This window comes from Aulostomus chinensis, chromosome 12, assembly GCF_037954235.1.
Source record: "Aulostomus chinensis isolate RoL2024-O1b breed Wild chromosome 12, RoL_Achi_v1.0, whole genome shotgun sequence".
In the NCBI taxonomy this organism is placed as follows: Eukaryota; Metazoa; Chordata; class Actinopteri; order Syngnathiformes; family Aulostomidae; genus Aulostomus; species Aulostomus chinensis.
The window spans coordinates 18504002-18527679 of NC_141331.1; the positions used below are offsets into that span (position 1 = coordinate 18504002).

The 23678-nt window shown below is 41.5% G+C and overlaps 2 protein-coding genes across 4 annotated transcripts; both read left to right on the top strand.

The window, feature by feature from the left end:
• Positions 1–889: 889 nt before the first annotated feature.
• atp5mc3a (ATP synthase membrane subunit c locus 3a) lies at positions 890–3262 on the top strand. 2 transcript variants are annotated; one of them, XM_086220634.1, is made up of 5 exons: positions 890–943; positions 1139–1235; positions 1983–2057; positions 2402–2592; positions 2700–3262. In XM_086220634.1, the coding sequence occupies exons 2-5, from the start codon at positions 1197–1199 to the stop codon at positions 2812–2814; spliced, it is 420 nt and encodes a 139-aa protein (XP_086076760.1). In that variant the 5' UTR covers positions 890–943; positions 1139–1196; the 3' UTR covers positions 2815–3262. The 2 variants fall into 2 exon arrangements, with proteins under 2 accessions (XP_086076760.1, XP_086076761.1); XM_086220635.1 differs by having other exon boundaries at positions 931–1031.
• A 922-nt stretch (positions 3263–4184) lies between these two features.
• Positions 4185–23473, top strand: atf2 (activating transcription factor 2). Of its 2 annotated transcripts, none has more exons than XM_086220636.1 (12): positions 4185–4232; positions 4827–4899; positions 6912–7008; positions 7103–7221; positions 7306–7431; positions 9762–9940; positions 11232–11346; positions 13253–13345; positions 15494–15727; positions 16681–16887; positions 19213–19318; positions 21749–23473. In XM_086220636.1, exons 2-12 carry the CDS (start codon positions 4852–4854, stop codon positions 21976–21978), a joined length of 1554 nt encoding a protein of 517 aa, XP_086076762.1. In that variant the 5' UTR covers positions 4185–4232; positions 4827–4851; the 3' UTR covers positions 21979–23473. The 2 variants fall into 2 exon arrangements, with proteins under 2 accessions (XP_086076762.1, XP_086076763.1); XM_086220637.1 differs by lacking the exon at positions 4185–4232 and adding an exon at positions 4248–4597.
• Positions 23474–23678: the final 205 nt, after the last annotated feature.

Here is a 23678-nt window from a genome sequence, read left to right on the forward strand (position 1 = left end):
GAGAAATAAATGATAACATTGTGCACTCTAAGAATGCAGAGCAAACCAGCTGAGAGCTTTGGCATCAGCTGAAGAGCAACCTTACCCTAAGCTAAATTAAACTTTTGACATCCTCAATACAAGGTGACATAAATTTATGGAAGTTGGAACAAAGAAGAAACCTGAAGCCAAATTTGAAAAATTAACAACAAAAGACACATACATAATTTTTCATCATTTACATGAAATAATTGTCAGATATAACACACATTACCCACCCACTGTCAGTTCATTGGTTGAACAACATTTAAGTGTCAGAATTTTTAATATTAAATCATAGTATATAATGGTGCTTTGGAACACTTTACATGTAGACATAAGGCAGGCATGTCCAAGCGATGTATTTAAAGCAAAGCCAAAGACCAACTTATTTTCTGTTGTTAATAAGACTTGAGTTGTCTGTTTCTCTGATGTCCCATCGTTTTGTAGTGTTTTACATTTTTTCTGGATTCTTTTCAGTTGTCCTGTCATAATGTCTTGACACGTTTGACTGTTTTTTTACGCTTTTAAAATGTTCAAAATTATTTGATCATTTTTGACAACAGTGTCTACATAGGTTTACATAAACTGTATATTCTTAAACAGGTGCCTATTTTGTAGTCTATATTTATAATGGGGCCCCTAGTGGGTGACTTTATCTTTGAAGCTATTTATTTCAGCCTGTCCTCGTTTTGCCTCGTATAAATTAAATGTTTATTTCAATTATTATGTCAGTTATAAGAACAGTTTAAGTGCGTCTTTCATTTATCAGAACGGGCGGACAAGGAAGCTTATGAATGAATATTGTCTCTGCTTGTGTAAATAAAGTTTGAGTGAAATGACCTTCCCTTGTCGTCATCCGGGTCTTTACGCACGTAAATTCGCGCATGCGCGCTCCTTCACTGTGGTTCGACCTCTGCAGTCGGTGAGTGTGTAATGGCAGTCTGAATCAGACGCCTACATTTCTAAATCCTTTTTCATCCGCTTGGTTAATTGCACATTTCAGCGCTCAAGTGAGGATAGCATGCAGAATTGATGCTAATGTGTATTTAGTTCGCTTTATTTTCTCTGTGGAGCATTTCAACACCTGTTTGACCTTAATTCTTTCTTCCTTTCTCAGAGAGACCCGGGCTTCAATCAGAATTGACCGAACCGGTTTAAATTACCTAAAATAGAAGATGTACGCCTGTGCAAAGTTCGTCTCCACGCCGGCTCTGGTTAGTGTCTTGTCCTTTTTCCATGTCCCTACTTTAAATATGAATCCTGACGTTTCAGTTTCATCTTAAAACCCGAATGGGCCTTTGGATGAACTTGACTGCAGCTAACTGGCAAGGGTATCTGCGGGCTATCTTGCTAATGCTAAAGCGGTGAATGACACGGACCTGACAACACTTGCATGACATTTGCAGTGCAAAATGAGTACGAGCCGCAGGAAGAAACCACCGTTTGTCTTGGTTTTAGTTTGCAGCTGTCACCTCCACTGATGGCCGTTAGCTAAGGTCATCTCAAGTGATTGTTAGCTGGTGTTAGCACCGAGTTCAACGCTGTAACCTACAAAAGGTTTGAGCATTCTGTCCTACCAAGTTAACTAAATGTATTAGTGCATTGTGGAGCTTAAGTTGTGTGTTGTCTTGACTGCTAGTGGTGTTCCAAGGTCATGTGTCTGCTCTTTGTAAGTTGAGCTAGTGGTCTTTTTCAGATCGTTTCTGTAGGAGCACTTATGGATAAGTGTCCTACTGCACCATAGAGAACTAATGCATCTAAGAATTATAGATAACAACATGCAACTAATCTCTAAATGTCACAGGTCATACAGTACATTGTGTTCACTACAGGCAATGACATTCAAGGTGCCTTCCACCTGTTTGAGTGCCTGCCTCACTAGAGAAACCTGACTAAATAATGCTACTATGTTACTTGAGCTGGTCAGCAAGGTAATTTTAACTGCATTTGTTCTTTTGTAGGTCCGTGCTGGTTCCCGGGCTCTTTACAGACCCCTGTCTGCCTCTGTGCTGTCCAGGCCAGATGTCAAGTCAGAGGTAAGAGGAAACAGACTTTCTACTCATCACTCTACCACTTTAGAATTTTTTACACCTATGCTATATGATTTTTCTTAATTTTGACATTTCCTAAAATTAATGGTTTTGAAAAATGGATACGATTCCAAAGCAAGTACTGAAGATGATGATTTTATGTCAAAGAATGTGCTCCATACTGCGTTAGTGTTGAGTTCAGCATTCGCAAAGAAAATCAACATACTCTTGCTGGTATTGCAAAGTTGAAATTAAAATTGGACTTGATGGGGTCACCCCTGTGCACATCAGTTAACAGCATCATATTGAGTGAATATTAAGAGGGAATTTTTGGCCTGTTCCTGTTCCAGAGCAGTGTTGCTGTGATGCCACAGAGCCCCCTTTCCCAGGTCACACTGAGGGGCTTCCAGACCAGTGCTGTCAGCAGGGACGTTGACACTGCTGCCAAGTTTATTGGTGCTGGAGCTGCCACAGTTGGAGTAGCTGGATCCGGTGCTGGAATTGGGACCGTGTTCGGCAGCCTCATCATCGGCTATGCTAGGTTAGCTTAGAGACAATACATACATGTTTACTGAAAGTGTTGACATGCCATGGATTACAGTGGGGGTGGGATCTGAGGTTCTAAAAGCAGTTTGTTCTTGTTCACAGGAACCCATCTCTGAAGCAACAGCTGTTCTCTTATGCCATCCTGGGATTTGCCCTGTCTGAAGCCATGGGACTGTTCTGTTTGATGGTTGCTTTCCTTATCCTGTTTGCGATGTGAAACTCTGTCAGACAAAACGTTAATTACAGATGTGACTACATATTTTATTGTGGCTACCAAAATTGCTCCGTGTTGGTGTCATGGAAATGTACATTTTCAAGTCTCTCAGACACTGTCGAAATAAGCAAAACATGTATTGTACAAATGTAAGAAATTACTTGATTAAAATACATGTATTTGACTATTTAAACAACAGCAGTGATGTTTGTCTGGAATATGTTAACACAACTGAAGGCAATTAACTTTCTTGAATGTCATCTCTGTGAATCAGCTGCGTAGACTTGCCATCAACCAGCCTTGTTTTCTCAGCATTATTTGTAGGCTTTTTGGGGTCCACCTCTGGCTTTTTTTGGTTGAGCTGCAATTTAATAGTACTGTAATTAGGCCACAAGTGAGTGATTGCTTCTGTAAATAAATGGCATTGAATAAAATTAGAAAGTTAAATTGACATGGAAAAAATGCGGTGACTTTTTGAATGAACTTTAACATCAGGCCATGAATTAGTAAACTTTTTTTGCCTTTTTTAAAGACAAAATAGTGTGTCTTGATGTCAGTTTGTTTAAAGAGACTGACCAATTAAGCAGAACAGGACAAAAAAAATAATTCTGCAGCTTTAACCTTGGATGTGAGCTACCTGGAAAACTTAGTCTAAATATCTTCAGTTTGTATTGAGCCACAAAACAGTCTACATTTATTAAATAAAGGTAAATTTTACATATGAATGGGCATTATTTTAAGCTAACATTCCAATGGTGAGGTCATTTATTCAAAATATTTCAGTAGTGTAGGAAATGTAGAGAAACCCATTACTGTAGGTTATCCTTTCCTTCAAAACTTAACTCAAATTGCACCAGAATAACTTTTTTTGGGGGGGGGGGGGGGGGGATACATTGAATTAAATTACAGAAATTAAGATTTACTTTTTTTTTTTAAATTAACTCACCCTATAAAGTACAAAAATACTGCAGTATTAGTAAATTGAACAGGTATATAGTTTTCCTCTTATGTATGTATATGTGTATATATATATATATGTGTGTATATATATATATATATATATATATATATATATATATAAATCAAATTCTCTTGCATTGGATCTATGTTCTGTATATTTTGTAGGACTAAGGTTGATTTGTGGAATTTGACATCTATGGAGAGAAGTATTTTTCTTAAATCATTTGATATGGGAAATTCTTTATTTGCGTATGTAAATGATTGAAAAAGACATGTGCTATTCATAGATTTAAAAATGATAGAGAATAACAAGAAAGACAAAGTATACAGTATAGGAGCTTAAAATTACACGATTTAGTCCTCCCACAACGTAAATAAATGAGGTATACGGAAGTTTGCGCTCCTCTCGCGATACTTGGCACAGACGTGGGATTTTGGAAATCAAGGGTTGTGGCTGAGGGGTAAGTGTCCACACATTAACCGAGGGAGAATGGATACAAAAGTGTAGTAGAAGATGTTATATCTGGGACAGTGGGAGACTTGTACTCCTGCGCTGTTTAATGGTCTCGAAGTAAATGTTGCCGCCACCTCTGTTGACAGAGACATTTAGACCCAAACATGGCGACGGTAGTATGTTAACGCTGGGCTCAGACTATTTCATGGAACCGAGTGGAACAGATGCTCGCTACCTCTGCAATGCCATGATAGGTTTTTTTGTGATATCTTTTTTCTCAAGAGCAGTTTTTTCAGTCAACGTGTTGAGGCAGCATTGATGTCAGTTACCTGCCTAAGTCCTGTATTTGGAAAATAATAAGTAGACCGAGAAGTAAGTGTTTTTCTGGCGAGACTAAGGTGTAAACAAGCAACCGCCCATCATCCTTGTGCTTTGTCCACTCTAGTCGTCCTGCTGTAGGAGGACCTCAGGGTCACTCCATCCGGGTGTTAGTCACAATATCTCTGAAATTAATGTCGGCTCTTGTTTGACTCAGACAACATGCTGACAATTCCAAAACGTGGCCTGTAAGCTTTCTTGTGTTTTTCTATGTTTACTTCAGGCTGACACCACAGGAATCCCTTAATATGAGTGATGACAAACCTTTCCAATGTACTGCTCCTGGCTGTGGACAGGTAAGTCAATAAGAGATGTCAGGACAAAGGGGAAACCCTGGTTTGGTTTCTACAGGGCAAGGGTCCAGCATTCACATGGACATTTGATAGTAGTAACTGGTAGTTTACATGGAAACCGTAGACATGTGTTATGTGTATTGGGACTTAAGGCAAGTCTTTATGTAGAATCACAAGCTTAATTCCTTTCACCTCTTTGGCATGAGAATGACCTCAAGATCAAACACAGCCATTGGTTCATAGTAAGACCATCCCTTGATACCTAATGAAAGTTTTTTTCAGGGTAACCAGTCTCAGCCTCATGCTGGGGTCACACTGCCCACCTGCACCTGTGTGTGATGTCACTGAACTGCGGTGTCACCCTGACAGTGTTGCTGCACCAGCCACTGTCTTCTTTGGCCATGGCTGTCAATTAGAGGTGCACTGATCTGGTTCTGATACTTATCTCCTGGTAGTGATTCTGGTACTACAGTCTATTTTCTTGACATTATCCTTATTTTATTTAGTTTTTGTTTACATTATGTTAATCATTACATTATGAGGCTTTAGTTAACCACACAGTGCTTCTTATTAAAAGAGCAAAAAAATATATGCAAGTGCATGTAATTTAAAAGTAGTCCAAAGAAATTTATTTGTATTGTATGGATTGGAAAGGGGCGGCATGGCTCAGAGGTAGAGTGGCCGTCTAGCAACCAAAGGGTCTCTGGTTCAATCCTCACCTCCCCCGGTGACCATGTCTAAATATCCTTGAGCAAGATACTGAACCCCTAATTGCTCCTGATGGCCCTGTGACGTGGTATAGAAAATCGATGGATGGATGGATGGATGGATGGATGGATCGGTGATATGTATGGCTTGTCCATGGTCCAGCAGAAGCTCTGGAATGGAATCTGGATTCAGTGTGTGAATGGCTTTCATTTTGATATTTGATCTGTGAATGAAGTTGGCGGATTTGTTCGTACCTTCAGGATTGACACCCATTTCAGATTCCGCATCTCTGCTATCATCAACGATAAAATGTTTCTACTATTCTTATTAGGGATGTGTGATAATATCAGCAAGTCATTGGTATTGGCAGATACTGGAAGCTTTGTAAATGTATCCGTCCTTCGACTGGTATTAATATCAGCCCATTTAATCAAGAATAGTTTCTTCATTTTGCTCGTTTTTGCTTATGATGAAGTAACGCTGAGCAGTAGGCTTTTCCAAATTTTTGGAAATAAATATAAACATTAATCTTTCATACTCAATGTGTTTCTCAATATGAACAAACCTTTAATTTTGTGTAAACTTGTTTTGATATAAATAATGTCAGATATCCGTCTGCTCAATTCCAAAATATCAGCGTATTGACAAAAAAATTCAGAAGTGCATGTCCTTACTTTTCAGTCCATTATACATTTCAGTCGTATTTATTAGTTAGTAGGCAGTGAACGATTAAGCAAATGCTTGATTGTGAAAACAGAAGACATTTTAAATTGAGTAAAAGAAGTCAATATTTCAATATCTGATGATATTTTTTTAATATCTGGCTGCACTAATTTATTTACGTTGTTGCTGAAATGAAAAACATGAAGGTAAGACTGCCACATCTGGAGTTGCTTCACCATGCTTATGTAGGTCAGGGCCAAGGTTTGTTCGTAGATAAGTGTTTTTCTGTCTAAACTGGGAGTGTGGTGCAACAAAAGGCTGTAAGACTTTGAGTCCTCTGTTTTGTTTGGATATACACCACACTTTGGAACGATTGAAATCATTTCAAGCCATTGTAAAGTAAAAGTAGAGTCAGCTTTGATTATTTAAGTAGCCATTGAAGTATCCTGAAGGCCACTGGGGGCTGGAAAAAATGCCCAGAGGAAAGACAAAAGTTTGACTAACTGACACTTTGGGCATCAAAAGGCAGGTGCCCATCTACTTTAGGTCAAAGAAGACATGTTTTGTAGCCATATTGAAAGCTTTACTGTGATTTCTGCTTCTTATTCGTTGTCCTGTCTGTCTTCTGCTCTGACCTCTCAAAGAGATTTACTAATGAAGACCACTTGGCTGTCCACAAACACAAACACGAGATGACCCTGAAGTTTGGTCCAGCAAGGAATGAGAGTGTCATTATTGCTGGTGAGAGCTCTTGAAATGGAGACGTTATTGACACTTTCCGCCCAGTGTGTGTTCACGTGTGGGTGTATGGACTAACTGTTTCCTTCCACTGCAGACCAAACCCCTACACCTACCCGCTTTTTGAAGAACTGTGAGGAGGTCGGACTCTTCAATGAACTTGCAAGTCCGTTCGACCACGACTTCAAAAAAGCAACTGAAGATGACATTAAAAAGGTTCCTGTTAGTAAACTCAGCAGATCATGTGACATCTTTTGATTCCTGTTCTAATGGGGGGATTTTTACCTAATTTTTCTGTAGTTACCACTGGATTTGTCACCTCTTGCTACACCTATCATACGCAACAAAGTGGAGGAGACCACAGCTATGGAGGCACATCGGGACAGCCCTCTGCCTCACCCTGAATCTACGACAAATGACGACAAGGTTAACACTCAAAGCTATTCCTGTTCTTTTATCCTGCTGATCATAGAAGTCTGTCGTCATGAATACGCAGAACCACTACAACTAATACTCATAAGTGATTGGTGTGTTGTAGTTAATTCAACTCGCAAAGATAACACCTCGTTTGCATATACGTACATCTGGAGTCTGTAACTCCCTATAATACACCAGAAGTCCAGTGCAAACCTCAGTGGTCCCCAGGGTTTGCAAAGCTCCTCCTTCTGTTTATGTTGGCCCTTTATTTGCCAAAATCATGCTAGAAATGTGAACGAATGATAAGAAAGATAAAGCAAAACCTAGCAAATCTCTATTTCAAGTCACAGACCAATGTCATTTTCTCCTCTATTTCCAACTTTGCTTGTGTCCAGCCAGCAACAACATGCCTGATACTCGCTTGCACTTCACAATAATTACATCTTGTCTTATCTAGATAAACAGATTCGGCAGAAGCCTTGCAGACATTTTCTCCTTCCACTAGAGGCTTCTGGTTTCAGTTTGAGTAGCTTAGACCAATCACATTTGAGCAGGCCGTGGTTGCATCCATGTAAACTGTCCGTGTGGGGTACAAAAGAGAGGGACCATACTGGCTGAAATGAAGGATCCGAAAAGTGGCTGTAGTCTCAACAAAGCTGTTATAGGGGTTTTTAAACTGTTAAGTGAGGCCCCCTTTACACCTGGCTTTGAAATGCATGTTTGGTGGTTGGATTGCATTTGGATTTTACTTAACCACAAACATTAACACCTGTTATTAACAGATGTCTCCAGTGACTCCATTGTGATCCAGTTGCAATCTGATCAGCCTGTGTCTCGCTACACCGAATGTCACATTGTCATTATCGTCCTCTGCTGCTGCTTGATGTCTGCATAGCAATTCTGGCAGCAGGCTACACTGCTGCCTCTTTTAGACTCAGGCATCCAACAAAAACATCATGTTATCCATGAAGATAGCTTGTCGAATGGGCTTTGTGCTTGCCTTTCCAAGTCAAAGAGGTAGAGGAAGATGCTGTTCCCAACACCCTGAATACTGATGAAAGTAGAGGAGAACACGGTGTTACATAGCTGCTTTATTTTCACTGTTCAAGCTTTTTTTTGGAGGTTTGTTGGATGGTAATGTCACTGCAGAGCTACAACATCAGTTTTCAAGGAGTAAACAGGCTCCTGGAATATTACAGCACTGGAACAGAGCATGTTCCATCATTCAGAGCAGTTGTTTCATCATCACTCCCCAAAGTAAGACGCTCCTCTCCCTCCACCTCCTCCAGTATTTTTTTCAACATTGATGATGTAGAGGAGTAATTTGTGGATTGGAGATGCATTTAGACCTCAGTTGAATGTGGTCACAGTCCCTCCCCAACCACCTCCAAAGGTAGTTTGACTGATCTGATCACAGCCTGTCCTCAATGCGTCTCGGATGTTTATACATCTGTACTTTCATGTGTTCAAGCTCTGTTCAGTTGCAATCTGATCACAGGATATGCATTAACTGCCATTTACAAAGGGGGTCTAAGTGTAAACTGGTTACTTCAGAAACTTTCTACTTGTATTCGTCGTCCCTTAACTCCATGCAAACATCTCAAGTTGCAATACGGGCCGTAAACAATAGGCAGCAGCTGGAATAAGGAAGTCTTGGACTGGATAGGCGCTGGCAACGCTAAATACCCCGAAACACTGACACTTGGTTCCACAGGCTAAGTTGTCAGACACAGCTGATGAGATTGCATCTAGTCCAACTGAAGGTAGGAAGGGATTTCCTCAAGACTTCATTCCATTTCTTGCCGATGAACGGCTCTTCTACTGTTTGTTACAGCCACAGCCATGTGCACCAAGCCTATTTCATTTCCTCTAAACCAGTTGATGGAAACACATCAAATGCGACTGGCTCTTTTTGCAAAATATTCGCAGTTTGCTTAGAAATTGCTTGACAATCAAATGGAAACACATCTCGAATGTGCTTGAAAAACAAGGCTTTGTAACCATCTTTTTTCTTCATCTGCAGTATCTCTGTAGTGTTCCGTGCTGATGTTCCACATGTCTGGGTGTCCAAATCAGCCTCTCAGCTGGGTATAATCAGGCATTTCTGTTGCCTTGCAGGGGCATACTTTGGATATTACGCAGAATTACACACTCCAGCCCTACGTACGTGGAAACGAGGAGTAGGAGTTGTTGGATAGATTTGAACTGCTAGCTTGCATATCTTAAGCTCTTTCATTCCCTCTCTTGCGAATAAAAGACTGGGTAAAAAAAAAAAGAAAAAAGTAATGTGGTGTTAATGCAACACGTCATGCAGCTAAGATCTTGTGTGATGTTTTCAGGACTTATCTTTGCAGCCAGCCTCACTGCCAACATCCACTATAGTCCATCCTGCATCCCTCCAAGTTCCCAATGTACTCCTAGCAACCTCAGAGGCTAATGTTGTAATACAGCAGGCTCTCCCATCGCCAACATCTAGCTCTGTTATTACCCAAGTCCCATCCACTAATAGGCCTATAGTGTAAGTAACTCAGAATGTCCATTCTTAAAAATCATAGTTCTTTCAGCTCATCATTTCTGTTTTTCAAATTATTTTCATGCAGTTTTGTCTTAGTAAGGCATGTGCTTGTTTTACTTTTGATTTAAATGCACTTTTCACTCTTTTGGATTTTTTTTTTTTCCCTTGGCTGTAAATGTCATAAGGTGCATTTTCAAAAACTGCATCAGCATTGCTAAACACCCCCAAATACAGATTTGAGTGGCAGGAGAAAATTGATCACACAATGATTTCTCTCTCAGTGTGCACAGTGAGTATAAAAGCTAGCATTTGATTGTTGTTCTGAGTGTAAAGCAGTATTATTTTAGGATTTTACGTTGTCCATTGAGTGTTAAAGCTGCTGGGGAACCATACTGATGTATAACCATTGAACAGTGACGTGCCCCAGTTCACCTCACTTCTAGGTGACAACAAAATGAGCTTGGTTATCACAGAGACAAAAAGATTTGTTTTTAACACACACAAAAAAACAAGTCTTGGGTTCCAGTAGAGTGCCTTGACTTTTTTACTGTTTTTTTTTTGTTTTTGTTTTTTGTTTTAATTTGCTTTAAAATTCCTGCATCATCATAAAGGGGTGAACTCAGTTACTGCTTCATTTTTGTCTGCATGCATGGACAAGACTCTACATACAATCTTTGCCGTGGAGTGTTTCACAAATACCCCTGAATATCCTTAAAAATAAATGTCTTCTACCCCAAGATTTACAAATTAGATTGTGCATTCAGACATTTTGTTGTTTCACTAGTGAGTTAGATGGGCTGATGAGTACTGGTGTGAGGAAGAGTGTGAACCTCAGAATTTAAGTGGAAGAAAGTAAAAATGAAAGTCAATACTATTTAAAAAAAAAAATAAAAAAAAAAGCTTTTTGCAGGAATAACTTTGAAAATTTAAATTTGAACAACCCACAACAATTTGAAAGAAATACAATTTTACATCAGCTAGATCCTAGACGTACGACTTGAGAAGTCGCACGGTAGACAGAAGTCCATGCGTGGGCAAGACTCATTTAAACCTGTTGTTTTATTGATATAGTTTGAACCAGTAACAGGCGTATTTAGTTGAAGTTTTCTTTGAGTTGTATTCTGTTGGTTCTTTGTTGTTCTCCCATCAGTTCTTGCCTGTATATGACAAATTGTTGTTTATTAGTTTCCACCCCATCTGTGTCATCAGTTCGTGACAGATTTAGTTTTGTGTGATCATCACAGAATTGATGTTTTGTTTTTCAACTGTGATTTCTCTTTTTCCTCCCTTTCAGACCAGTGTCTGGCACCTTCCCTGTGCTCTTACAGCTGCCTAATGGCCAGACCATGCCAGTCGCTATACCTGCATCTATTACAAGCTCAAGTGTACATATTCCAACTACTATCCCTGTGAGTGAGTCCTACGTTGGTTCCTTCTCCTCTTCCCTGTGTGTCACATTTAAAGCTGAGTAGAAAACTGAAATAAGCCTCATGTTATTGCTGGTTCTGACAGTGTGGCTGTATTTGATTTAAATAATCAAATTAAGAGTGCATGCAAGGTCTTTAACTGATTTAACAAATGTGAAATGCCATTAACAAATACATTAGTAGCATCGCATCTGTTGCACCAAGGACTATTTAATCGTTCTCCTGAGCCTCTCATTTGGCTTTTTTTATCACTTAAAGGATTTCTTCCCCGTTTTGGCTTCAGAGATTTTTGAAAACAACAAAATAACGTGATGTCATCCTCATATCATACCACCTGTACACTTGCTTATCTGAGCTACTGAAAATAATGCAAGAGGATGAAGAATTTAACCTATGCATGCATGTCTGTTTGACTCCTCAGCCGTTACTTTCCAGTGAGACATATTTCACACAGACTTGTCCCTGAGAAAATAAATGATAAAGACTTTGTTCATTCCAAAAAGCATCTTATTGTTTCATCCCTTTAAGACAAATTTAACTGCTTATAATTATGATATAAATACATTAATGAAATTTAAAAAATATGTATAATAATAAAAAATGAAACACATTAAAATTAATTAAAGCAATGTGACGGTAATAATAAAAAATACACTGAAATGGTGAGACTTCCAGAGACAATAATCGTGCATTGAAAATCTGATACTATTGCAGCCTCAGTCAAGGTCCTTGTAGCAGAACTTCCAGTTGTATCAGGGAGCTCAGTAACTCCGACATGGAGCTTGGGGGTGACAAATTTCAGTTTTTTTTTTACTGTCGTTTCCGTATACAAGAACGTGTCAGTGAAACCAAAGCACCAGTTTCTTCAAGCTATATAACTTTATCCTTCTTTTTTAAGATGATGCAAAAAAAAAAAATCCTCTAATTTGGAAGAGGAGGATGCTACTTTTTTCTTTTTGCATTATTCAGGTTTTAATGTGAGACTGTACAGTTGACTGTGTACATCAGTAAAAGTGAAGTAACTGTAGTGACTCCTTCATATCACATATTCCCTCTGCTCCTCTCCATTCTATTGCTGTGCAATTGGGCAGAGCTAGCATTTACTACTTTGGTGCCACAGATTTGGCAGTCAGTTCAAATCTGGAGAGACTGAGTGAAGTAATGGACTTTGCATCCATAGACAGGTGAACTGGCTGAAGCACAGCCGGCTCTCATCCAGGATATTTAACCGACTTTTGTCCTTGTGTTACTAGAATCAACATTCTTGGTTCCTGCCGGAGCTGATAAATGACACTAGTAATCGAATTATTAGTACAACCTGTGGTAGTGTCTCATATTAGAGATGCAAATGTTGTCAATGTAGGTCTTGTTTATACTCCCCGTCTCTGTTGTGGTAATTGTCTGTTTGGAGCACTGAGCAGCAGATGATTATCTCCTGATAGCAGCACAGCAGGGAAAAACTCTTCATCTTCCCAGTCTGTGGGGACTGGGAAAGCCATCCGTGAGTAAAGGAGGACAGACGTAGATGAGGATAGAAGCCACTAGTGGGACACCTCCCTTTCACTCCATCATTTCCTCCCTCTCTCCTCATCTCCTCCATCCTCCATGTAGCTTCCTTCCCTGTCCATATGCTCTCACACAGGCAGCCAGAGGTTCATTAGCGTGCACGCTGCCGCTGCATCTCCATGTGGTGCTGCCTCCACAAAATAACAGGCCATCCAACCTAATGAGGCTGAGATATGAGAAAACTCTGAGAGCCCGCCGTATGTGTGTGCGTGTGTGCGTGCGTGTGTGCGTGCGCATGCCATGGGGGGGGGCATTCCCTGCCATCTACTGGTGAAAGTCAAATTTTCTCTGTGCTGATGTGTTTGTGTGTCTCTGCTGTCAGCTTGTCAGACCTGTCACCGTAGTGCCTAACGTCCCCGGGATCCCAGGACCTCCCTCGCCACAGCCACAGCCTGCCCAGTCAGACACAAAGCTGGTATTACTTCTTATTTCACGTATTTTCCAATGAGTTAACTGTGTAGCTGACAGATATAAAGATGTGACAATAAGGGAGTATTTTTACCAGACGAGGGCGCTACTGCATTTATAGTACTCCATATGGTATGCTGTGATTGTGATTAGTAATTAAAATCTTTAATTAGAGGACCTAACATCTGGATATTATCATCTAAATAAATCAAACTACTTAGGCTGTGTTTCTCAGATACTTGAGAAAGGCTGCAATGTGGTAAGGAATTCCTTCAGCATAGAAGGTGATAGTTGAGGAACAGGGATATGAAGTGTTGTGAGGGCGATCAGTGGCAATGTGATGAAGCACGGATCACAGAACCTGTAAGTGTTCGCAGCATGCTACGCCTGTGGAAATTAACAGATAAACTGCAGACAGGAGGTGTGTGCGTGTGCGTGTGTGTGCGTGTGTGTGTGTTGGGAGGGCAGGATTGATCCTGACTAGTGAGGACGAGGAGGGAAAGAGGGGGGTGTTGTTAGGGATCATGGGGTGCAGAGATGACAAACACAGAGACAGCGCCATGCTCAGCAGGCCTTCACTGGGGCCAATCAGAGGGGGGCTACCAGCGAAAGCCAGCTGGGGGCATCCTGGCACACGCTCAGCGAGGCACATTAAGTCTGCCTCACCCTGCATGGAACCTTTTGTTCAGCAGAATCCTGCCTGACCCGCATCCCCCTCTTACTCCCGGCACCTCCCACTGCACTCAGCTCATCAGCAAACACCTAATGAGCCCGCGTCAAGAAAACAGACCCCTGCTCAACCTGCCCGCTACCCACCCCCACCCGCATCTCAGGGGGCGTAGAGACGGCACTTTACAAGGACTGATGATGCTGCAAAGACCACAATAATGATAATTAACTTGCTGAATTTAGAAGATTATACTGTTAATTAGTTGCAAAATAAAGATAAGTAATATAGTAGCAGATGGTTGAATAACACCCCTGAGAGGGAGGGTTATTACACTGATGAGGTTTCTAGGCAGAGATGAAATATGAATCTGACTGGCTTTTCCCTCTTTCTACGGGCCATTCCAAGAGAATAATATCTTGTTTCTGCCAGAAGAGCTTCTGGAAGGGTATTACACGATAAACTAATTTGGTAGATAGATTGGTCTGGCAAAGGTAGTTGTTAGAATAATGCAGTCCTCTGTTTTCTCATGTAAATGTGTTCCCTTCTCACTTTGTTATTGCTTTCGAAAGGCTCATTCACTTTCACCTTGTTTGTTCAGTTTGATGTGAGAGGAATTGGCCTGTGAATTATGGACTCCAATCTGTAGAGGGATAGTTTCTATGAATGGGTTGTGTTTGGTTTGCGTGTTCGACACTCATCAAGAGTTCACAGAGGTCATTTTTGAGTGGGGGGGGGGGGGGGGATCCCCCTCTCCTTTTGTATCTAGATCCCTTAACTGCATATGAAATGAGTCCTGGGAGCATGCATGTAGCGGTGTTTTATTTTATTTATTTTTTTGCTTTTTTTCATCAAAGATGAACTTTTTGGATTTATTACCATTTCATTTTTTCTGACTTTTTTGGGGGATTTTTTTTTTCTTTTTTTAAGTTTTACCTCATTAAGGGGATAAAGGAATTCTATGGAGCTTGCAGAGGGTGGATATATGCTTTGTAAAAAACCCAGTTGATCGCACCACGAGTGTTGCTTCTTTTTACTTGACTACCGGCTGCTCTCAGCACAGATGTTACCATCTGATCCCTCGTCGCTCCGTGCTGGTTGGTCTGATGTTGTCATGAGGTTCATCTTTCCACTATGTATTGTGTCTTCAAGTAGACAGTTGAGCTTTGTTGCCTCTGTCCAGGAGGTCGTGCGATCACTGGCACTGGGGTCTGTTTGCAGGATAACTCAAAATGTGTTCGTGTGATTTGGATTAAATGTGGTAGGAAGATAAAGGGTAGATTGAGGTACAGTCAAATAGATTTGGGATTTGATTTTAAACTAGATCTGATGACAACATGTCTCGCTCGCAGTGGTATGCCCTTGCTTAGTGCCTGTAGTTTTTCAGGAGCATTTGACCTACTGAATAAAGGTTTCTTCTTTTGTTAATCAGTATTTGTTTACATGAATATTTCTATGACTGCTGTTTCTGCTGAATCCTCTTTCCAGAAACTGAAAGCCACCATAAGCCAGCAGCTTCCTCAGATAACCAATGGAGATGGTAGTGAAGTCCAGAGCAGCGCTGTAACTCATACTGCTGCTCCTGCTGCTCCCGCCTCTCCAGCCCCAACTCCAGCCCCAGCCTCAGCGACAGCCCTGAGTCTGGCTCCAGCAGCTTCCAACCTGGCCACAACTGAGGAACCGTCCCTTCAGCAGCCAGCCACCTCCACCACAGAGACACCTGTGAGTATTCACATGGACAGAATAGTTAACACTCACCCTATAGAGGTGTCTCTGTCAGTGTACATGCATGACAAAATTATATAATTTGCTAATAATATCCAATAAAAGTATCCCATTTACTGTTCATTTAATTCAATTTATCGGTGTTTCCAAAAGCCTGTGTACTTTTAATATTGACCCACAGCACAATTTTAATAGTCAACAGTTAGATGTTCTTCGAATTGTCACAAATTTGAACTGAAGTCTGCAAAAGCAAGCGCAAGTATACGCAACCAGTCAAAAGTTTGGACACCTTCTCATTTCATGTTTTTTCTTTATTGACATGACTGTGTAGATCCTCACTGAAGGCATCAAAACTATGAATGAACACAAATGTAATGTTTGTAACAAACCAAAGTGTGATATAACTCAGAAAATATACGTTTTATATTTTAGATTCTTCAAAATGGCCACCCTTTGCTTTTATTATTGCTTTGCACACTCTTACCATTCTCTCAATTACCCTCATGAGGTCATCTCCTGAAATGGTTTTCTCACATTCTTGAAGGAGTTCCCAGAGATGCTGAGCACTTGTTGGCCCTTTTGCCTTCAGTCTGCTGTCGATCTCATCCCAAACCAACTGAATTGGGTTTAGGTCAGGTGACTGTGGAGGCCAGGTCATCTGGCGCAGCCCTCCACCACTCTCCTTCATGGTCAAATAGCCCTTACACTGCTTGGAGGTGTTTGAGATCATTGTCCTGTTGAAACATAATGATAGTCCAACCAAACACAAACTGGATGGGATGGCGTGTCATAGCAGCATGCTGTGGTAGCCATGCTGGTTCAGTGTGCCTTCAATTTTGAATGAAGCGTAAGGTACCAGTAAAGGTTGGTTTCATATCAGCACTTGTATTAAAAAGTGATAGTTTTGTTTCTGCTTGGTATTGTCCTGAATTATGGTTGTTTTTGTACAGGCTTCCCCAGTGCCCCCTCCACAAAACCCTCCAAGCACAGGTGGTCGGCGACGCAGAACCACAAGTGAAGACCCAGATGAGAAGCGGCGCAAGTTTCTGGAGCGTAACAGGGCTGCAGCTTCACGCTGTAGGCAAAAGAGGAAAGTTTGGGTCCAGTCGCTGGAGAAGAAGGCTGAAGACCTCAGCTCCATGAACGGACAACTTCAGGTGCTCTTCCTCCCCTCAGCCACTACACATGGCAACCACATTTTCACGTTTGTGTTTTCATGTGTGTGTTTATCATTGTGGGCGTACTCGCGTGTGCAAAGACTTTTCCCTTCTGCGGTGATGAAGTCATTAAAGCCCATTAAGACGAGCTGCCATGTGACAGCAGCGGTGTGTGAGCCCTTTACATCAATACATCCCTGTCAATAAAGACGTATCCTCCAGATGTCAGCCGCACACAAGCGTGTCCTCGCTTCTGTCTCAGCAGTTTACTGAATGGCCTCAAAAATCTCAGAGGGAAAGGTGTCTTTTGAACCTTCATTTCACTGGAAGCAATTAGGATGTGATGCTGACAAGTTCGAAACAGTTCATGTATCTGCTGTCTCTGTTGATAAGTTTGAGCCGGGGGTGCGGCACATCGTTGTTCCACACAATTAATTTAGAAGTGCTATTTATTTTTCTGTGAAACCAAGAGAATTGTGGAGGGTGGATGATGGGAGAGAGAGTCATGATAAGAAATAAATTCATGTAGTTAATATGTGGGTGAAGTTGACAATCTGAGATTTGAGAGCATCACTGCTAAGTACAAAGTAGTGAACAACATGTGGCAGAGAATAAAAGGGCGGTTTATATGAAAGCATTAATCAGTCGTGCAGTTTTTGTAAAAACCCCCATGCTGACATGGCCCAGCTGATCAGTGAAACTGCCTCTAATGATGCACAATTATTTTAACATCATCCTTAACTGGCTTTTTAATGAGGTGTCAGACCAGGCGGCTCACAGGGCTCTCAGCATCATCCAAGGCCCATTTGGTAAATGTCCATTAAATTACAAAGTTAGAAAAAAGTTTTAACGCTAGAAAGTCCAGTTTTATTCTTGTTTAGTATCTCAGGTGTAATGCACTTTGACATAACTGTTGCCAGAGCAGTGACTCATGGGTAAACACTCTAAAATGCAGCATTTGTTTCACTGTGGAGTAGACGAGCAGATTTCAACAAGCAATTATGAAAACTGCTATTTGTAAATTGTGTTCATTCTGTCTACGGGTCTGCTCGACCTGCTTCTCTTTAGAGTGGAGAACCAGTTTTAAAGGAATGTCTGTGTTTATATTAAATTGTAACGGCAGCAGTGGTGGTGGAGGCATAGTGAAAATAGCCTTGGCTGCATTTGATACATATGGTCCTTCCAGCTGTGTTTAAATCTGTCTCACAATAGCGCCGTCCTGCCAACAACTGCAAGACTAAACAGATGGAATCAAATAAATTGGCTTTTAGACTAATAGATTAAGGCGCCCGTAGTCCTTTAAAGGAGACGAGAAGGAGCTTAAATCTGCCACCGGGTGTTCGGCGAGCCCCTGGTCGCTCTAAATCCAGTTAAAGTCACCTTCAGCATAATATGGCTCTCTCTTTACGACATGCAGAAATCCTGAGCTCCCTCGGGAGCCGTAACAACACACCAGTGTAAATCTCAGCCGCATCTACAAAGTTGTACAGACAATTCGAACAGATTAGCTCTGACAAACGTGCTGGTCAGAGGCCGAGGACGGCTTATAATTATTGTGCAGGGGAAAAAAAAAACCTTAAATGAAGAAGTGAATCAGGCTTGAAAGTGAATTCTTTCATGATGGTGTTGATGTTAACGGTGGGACTTACTCTGAAGTGATTTGGCGGTTGTGTGAGCCCACTGATGCTGTAAGAATAAAACCTGCTGAAGCCACATTCAAGCCTTTCACATTAAATGAGCTTTTACTGGTTACGTGTAGGTGGTTTATTTACTTCAAGTAAAAGTACACGTTGAAGCCTGCAAGCTTTGATTTTGATATATTTGTAGATACTAGCTTATTGAAGAAGTATTAGACATGAACATACATTTCACATATTTTAAGTTGAACTCTCAAGCGTCTCCCTTTGTTGATATCTGGTGTTATTTGTTCTACACTCTGTTATTTGAACAACCACAATTCTGATGTGAATCACAGGCTCTGAATACGTGAGCATGAGTTCATGAAAACAAAACAATAAAAAATATGTATTTTTAGAAATAAATAGATAAAGATGTCTGCGGAGGTGAGGCGGAGGTATATCGTTACACCCCTAATACCTTTGCCACGGCTCTTTTTAGTCACTGCAGACATTTAGGGATCCTACTCAAATACATGTCTGTGCATGGATGTATGTGCCAGAGTTTTTGAATCGTACTTCAACGTGATCTTTCTGACTGTCCTGTGGTCAGATCAGACCTGTTGTATGCGTTTGTGTATCCAGACTGAGCGTGTTACTGAGTGCTGCTGTTGTGTGTCGTCTCTCTCCCTCTCTCTCTCTCCCAAAGAGTGAAGTCACCCTGCTGAGAAATGAAGTGGCTCAGCTGAAGCAGCTTCTCCTGGCTCATAAAGATTGCCCTGTAACCGCCATGCAGAAGAAGTCTGGCTATCACAGTGAGTAATGCTCTATTATTCTCCACTCGAGGCTTCCAGGGAAACGCCTCTGAAATGAGCTCTAGCTAACCACCACATGCCCACGTCTCATTTAGGGACAAACAGAAAGAGGGATTGACATATTAGATCCTCCTCTTTTCTTTTGAAAAACTTTCCAAAAGTTGAGATATTTATGGGCAGGTGTTGTCACTTGAGTCCTTTCAAGGGGCCGCAGGTGGTATTCACAAGCAAGCCGTCGTTCTCTCCTCATTTGACGGATAAATAAACATTTGGTGGAAGCAGGAAGGAGCTCACAAGCTGAATGTTGGAGTTGTTAAGGAGAAGAATGAGCCCCTTTCCTTCATAAGCTGATTAAAATCTGACTTCAAACGTAAGCAAGAGGGAGGTGAAACTCATGCAGCGCTGCAGCGTAATCATCACTTCCGGCCCCAACAGTACGCTACATCAGACTTACTTCCTGTTACCACAAGGTGGTGCTATGACTCAAATGCAGCTTGTAGATCTCTTCAGGGACTCTTAGCAAAAGTGTGAAGTCTGGAAAAGCTCTGACCCTGTGGAGTCCAGTTATAACAGTTTGCTGCTCTGACTGTGTCGCCATGGTTACACTGCTTAATGTGTACTCTTCACAGTCATTCATCACCGAGTGTGTCTGACCAAGTATGAGATGAATCCGGTTGAGTACATCAAAATGACCACCAGCTGGTGCAATGACTCAGAGTCCTGCACGGGTACGGTTTTGTAAACCCAACCGCAAAGTTCTGTACTGTCACCGAATCTCCAAGTCAAATCTGGACCCGTCCCGACCCGTTAATATAAGCCCAGCGACCTGACCTGGGACTGTCACCCACTTTCAGTGCTCCTGCAGGTGTGCACGTTTTTCCTTTCTAGCTCGCCGCTATCAGAGGCTAAAACGTTTTAAGAAGCAGCAGAGCCACTGACAGCGTTGTTCACACCTAATTTTTCCCCAACAACCAACTTGGCTTCGATGAAATATTGACCCCCAGTTGCTTTACACCTGTGGCTGTTGTTGCCTTTCTGTCGTCTGTTTTGATCGCTGTTGGAACATGTCGGTGACGGAGCCTCAGCTTAGCGGGGTCAGACGGGTGGAAGACTGTCACAGTGAAATGAAGTGAAATCCTGGAGGCAGCCGGCTGATGAGGCTTGATGCTCTCTGATTTAGATGTTTTAAAAAGCACACACACACATACACACACAAAATCATTTTAATTTCAATCATGCACACATATATATTCACTTCTATCCAATCAGTACCCGATATTGTTTTTGGTTTATTGAATCCCTCAACAAAACATTTTTCTGGGTTACCCGTCCGGTTCCCGTGGCTCCCTGACCTGCTGCTGTCATAGCTGCTCTGCTGTGTAACAGGCTCATTCTACGCTCCTCCACCATGCTTGGCGACAATTGGCCTCAAAGTTTTTTCCGAATCCTGCTGACAAACAAACGCCACCAGAAACATGGCCTCCTTGGCAGAAGTCATAATCCAGTTTTCTGACAGCCTCATTGAGCTTCTCAAAGTTACACGTCCCATAGGACCACAGCGCCCTCCAGACCTGGAAGTACCCTTCATGGTCCTGCCCAAGCATGGCTGCAGCAAGCAGGAGGAAATTACACCACCAAGCCAAGAGGACATGCTTTGACTTGGCACGCCACGCCGTCCATCTGCTTCCAGCTAACTGAGAGAACGGAAAGACGCCCTGGCTGCTCGGGGAGCCAGAATTTTTGAAAATCGCGATGATACGAACCAAGCGCCTCCTTTATGTCGTTAGGAGTAATAATGCACACTTGAACATGGAACAACACCAACCACAGCTGATTTATTCAGGAGTTTAGCACTTTGACATTCACTTGCTGAATCATGCGGTCAAAGTCGCGTCAGGACGACATTTGTGTTCCACTTCACTTCACGTGGAAGATGTGTTTTACATTTTCAATCATTAATTACAAAGGGGCTTCATATCATTAGCAACATTAATGTTCATTTTGCTCCTTATTCTTTCATGAAACCGCATCAGAGCCTTTTTTTCCATCAGGATCCAATTAATTCAATGCAACTGCCGAACAGCTGGTGGCATTTCGACTCCAAGTCTTCGCTACTCTCTAGTGTGAGCATCATTAAAATCAGGTGCTGTAATCATCTGTCGCCGCAGTAGTTGGCAAGGCAACAAAAAACAAATGAGAATGCAGTTAGGGAAGGGAAACACTGCCCCAGAATGTACCGTAGCCTCATGATGTAGGTTTAAATTGACATTGGAGCTTTAATTAAAGGAAGTAGCATAATGGGGATTAATGGAACGCTTTACAAACACCACATGCAAGCAGCCGTTACACATCCGATTAGCTGGAACTGGTGCTTTCATGAGCCACTCTGGAGTTCAGCAGCAGCTAAATACAACTTTCTCACCTTTGCAGTTTCTGATAAAGAGGAGAGCTGCGAGGAGATGTCGGTCCCCAGCAGCCCCCAGAACGAGGCCATCCAGCACAGCTCCGTCAGCACCTCCAACGGGGTCAGCTCCTCCTCCTCCTCTTCCACCACCCCAGCTGTTTCCACCCTGTCCGGCGCCACCACCCCGTCCAACCAGAGCACAGAGGAGAGCCAGCCTCAGAGTGGCGCCACCCAGTCTCAGCCATCGGGGAGTTGATCGTCCCAAAGCCAGCTCCAAATCGCCGCTGCCTCTTCAGAAGGATTCTCTCTCAGCTTCACTCGGGACTGTGCTGTTTTTAATTTATTCTCTATTTATGTTCGGTCCACTTTGCCCTCTTTTGAAAATGCAATGTTTTCTCTGGAATTGGTGAAGACAAAAGAACAGGCACTTTAGGTGTAAAGATGTAAAACACGTGGTTCCAAACGTTTTTTTTGTTGTTGTTGTTGTTTTTCATTTGAGTGACTTATTTATTAATCAGATATTTATTTTTTATTAGAAAGTGATGCCTGATGGCCGAACAGTGAATTAAGAGACATTACCAAAGTTTGTCTTGTTTGTTAGGTTATTTATTTTCTCTAGATGGAAGCGTTATATTTATGATGTTGCCCTGGTTTTCTTAATCATCTTCATTTTGCACATTTCCGATCCGACAGTCCACACACGTTAAGTAGTGGCAGCTCTTTGATGTAGATTTAAATAACGTCACATGACACAATTGTAAATGGCTGAATTTAAAATTTCTCTGTGCGTGAGATCAGCTGTAGTCGCATCGTGCAGTCTGAATGTTTGAGCTAACCTCTGCTTGTAAATTAGTTGTACGGAGGCCGACTGTGTAGAAACGCGTGTAGTTTCATCGACATTCCATCTGTAGTCTGATTGTTCCTGAAGCAGTGATTGTAGGATTGCAGTTTTCCATCATGGTGACGTTCATTCAATGCCATTAATGTTTTTTGTACAACATTAGGAACATTTTTAACACAGATTGCTGTTCTTTCAGATTAAGGGTCTCAGTAAGGGTGTTCTCTCTCTGCTTTTTAAGTGTTTATAGCTTTATTGCAGAAGCTGTAAGGACATGCTGTTTGGTATACTAGACGACATTTTTAGAAAACATTGTAAACATCGTACGTGATCTTTCTAGGTGTTCTGTACTTTTGTTTTTCCTAGGATTTCTTTAGCTGAGCCCTTTTTGGTTATATAAACTCTGTTAGCAGTTAACAACGGTCATGAGGATTAGGACGGCCCAAAAAGTCCTGGAATCACGCGCTGCTCCACTTCTACAAGAGGTTGTACGCCAGAGTAACTCGGCTTGTATGATCTGTGATTTCTACTGTAGGAAGTAAAATCCATCCATGAAGTCAATCTTGCCTTTTTTGCTTCTCTACTGGCTTACTACTGTGTAGTTGTACAAGATGCTAACATATTGTTTTCTTAAAGACTATGATTTTGAATTTATGATACTGTCTCTGTACTATCTGCATGAGATAATGATTCTCTGCGAGAATTTAAACGTTTATCCGCTAATGTCTCAGTCAGATAGATGATCATTAAACAAGTTATTCTAACTTCAGTTGTAGCTTCAAGTTGGTTGTTTTTATTCAGCTTAACTGCTAAAAGGGGGTGTGATACTGTGTTGAATGTGTACTTGTAACTTGAAAGTTCTGTAAAAGAAAAAAACATTTGAATTGATAAGTTGTTGTAATAAACCTTTTATTATCTCTTTAAAGTCTGATCTCTGCATTTAATTCTACAGACTTGGCATTATCAGAATAGACGGAGGACATTCTGAAGGCTCGGCGCTTTTGAGTCTGCTTTCTTTAATTATATTACGTTTGCACGCAGAGTCACAGCTTCTTGTAGCAGCTGTCACAGTGGGGTGGAGGTCATTCCCCTCTACAGGTCGTCCTTTTGCAGGGAGG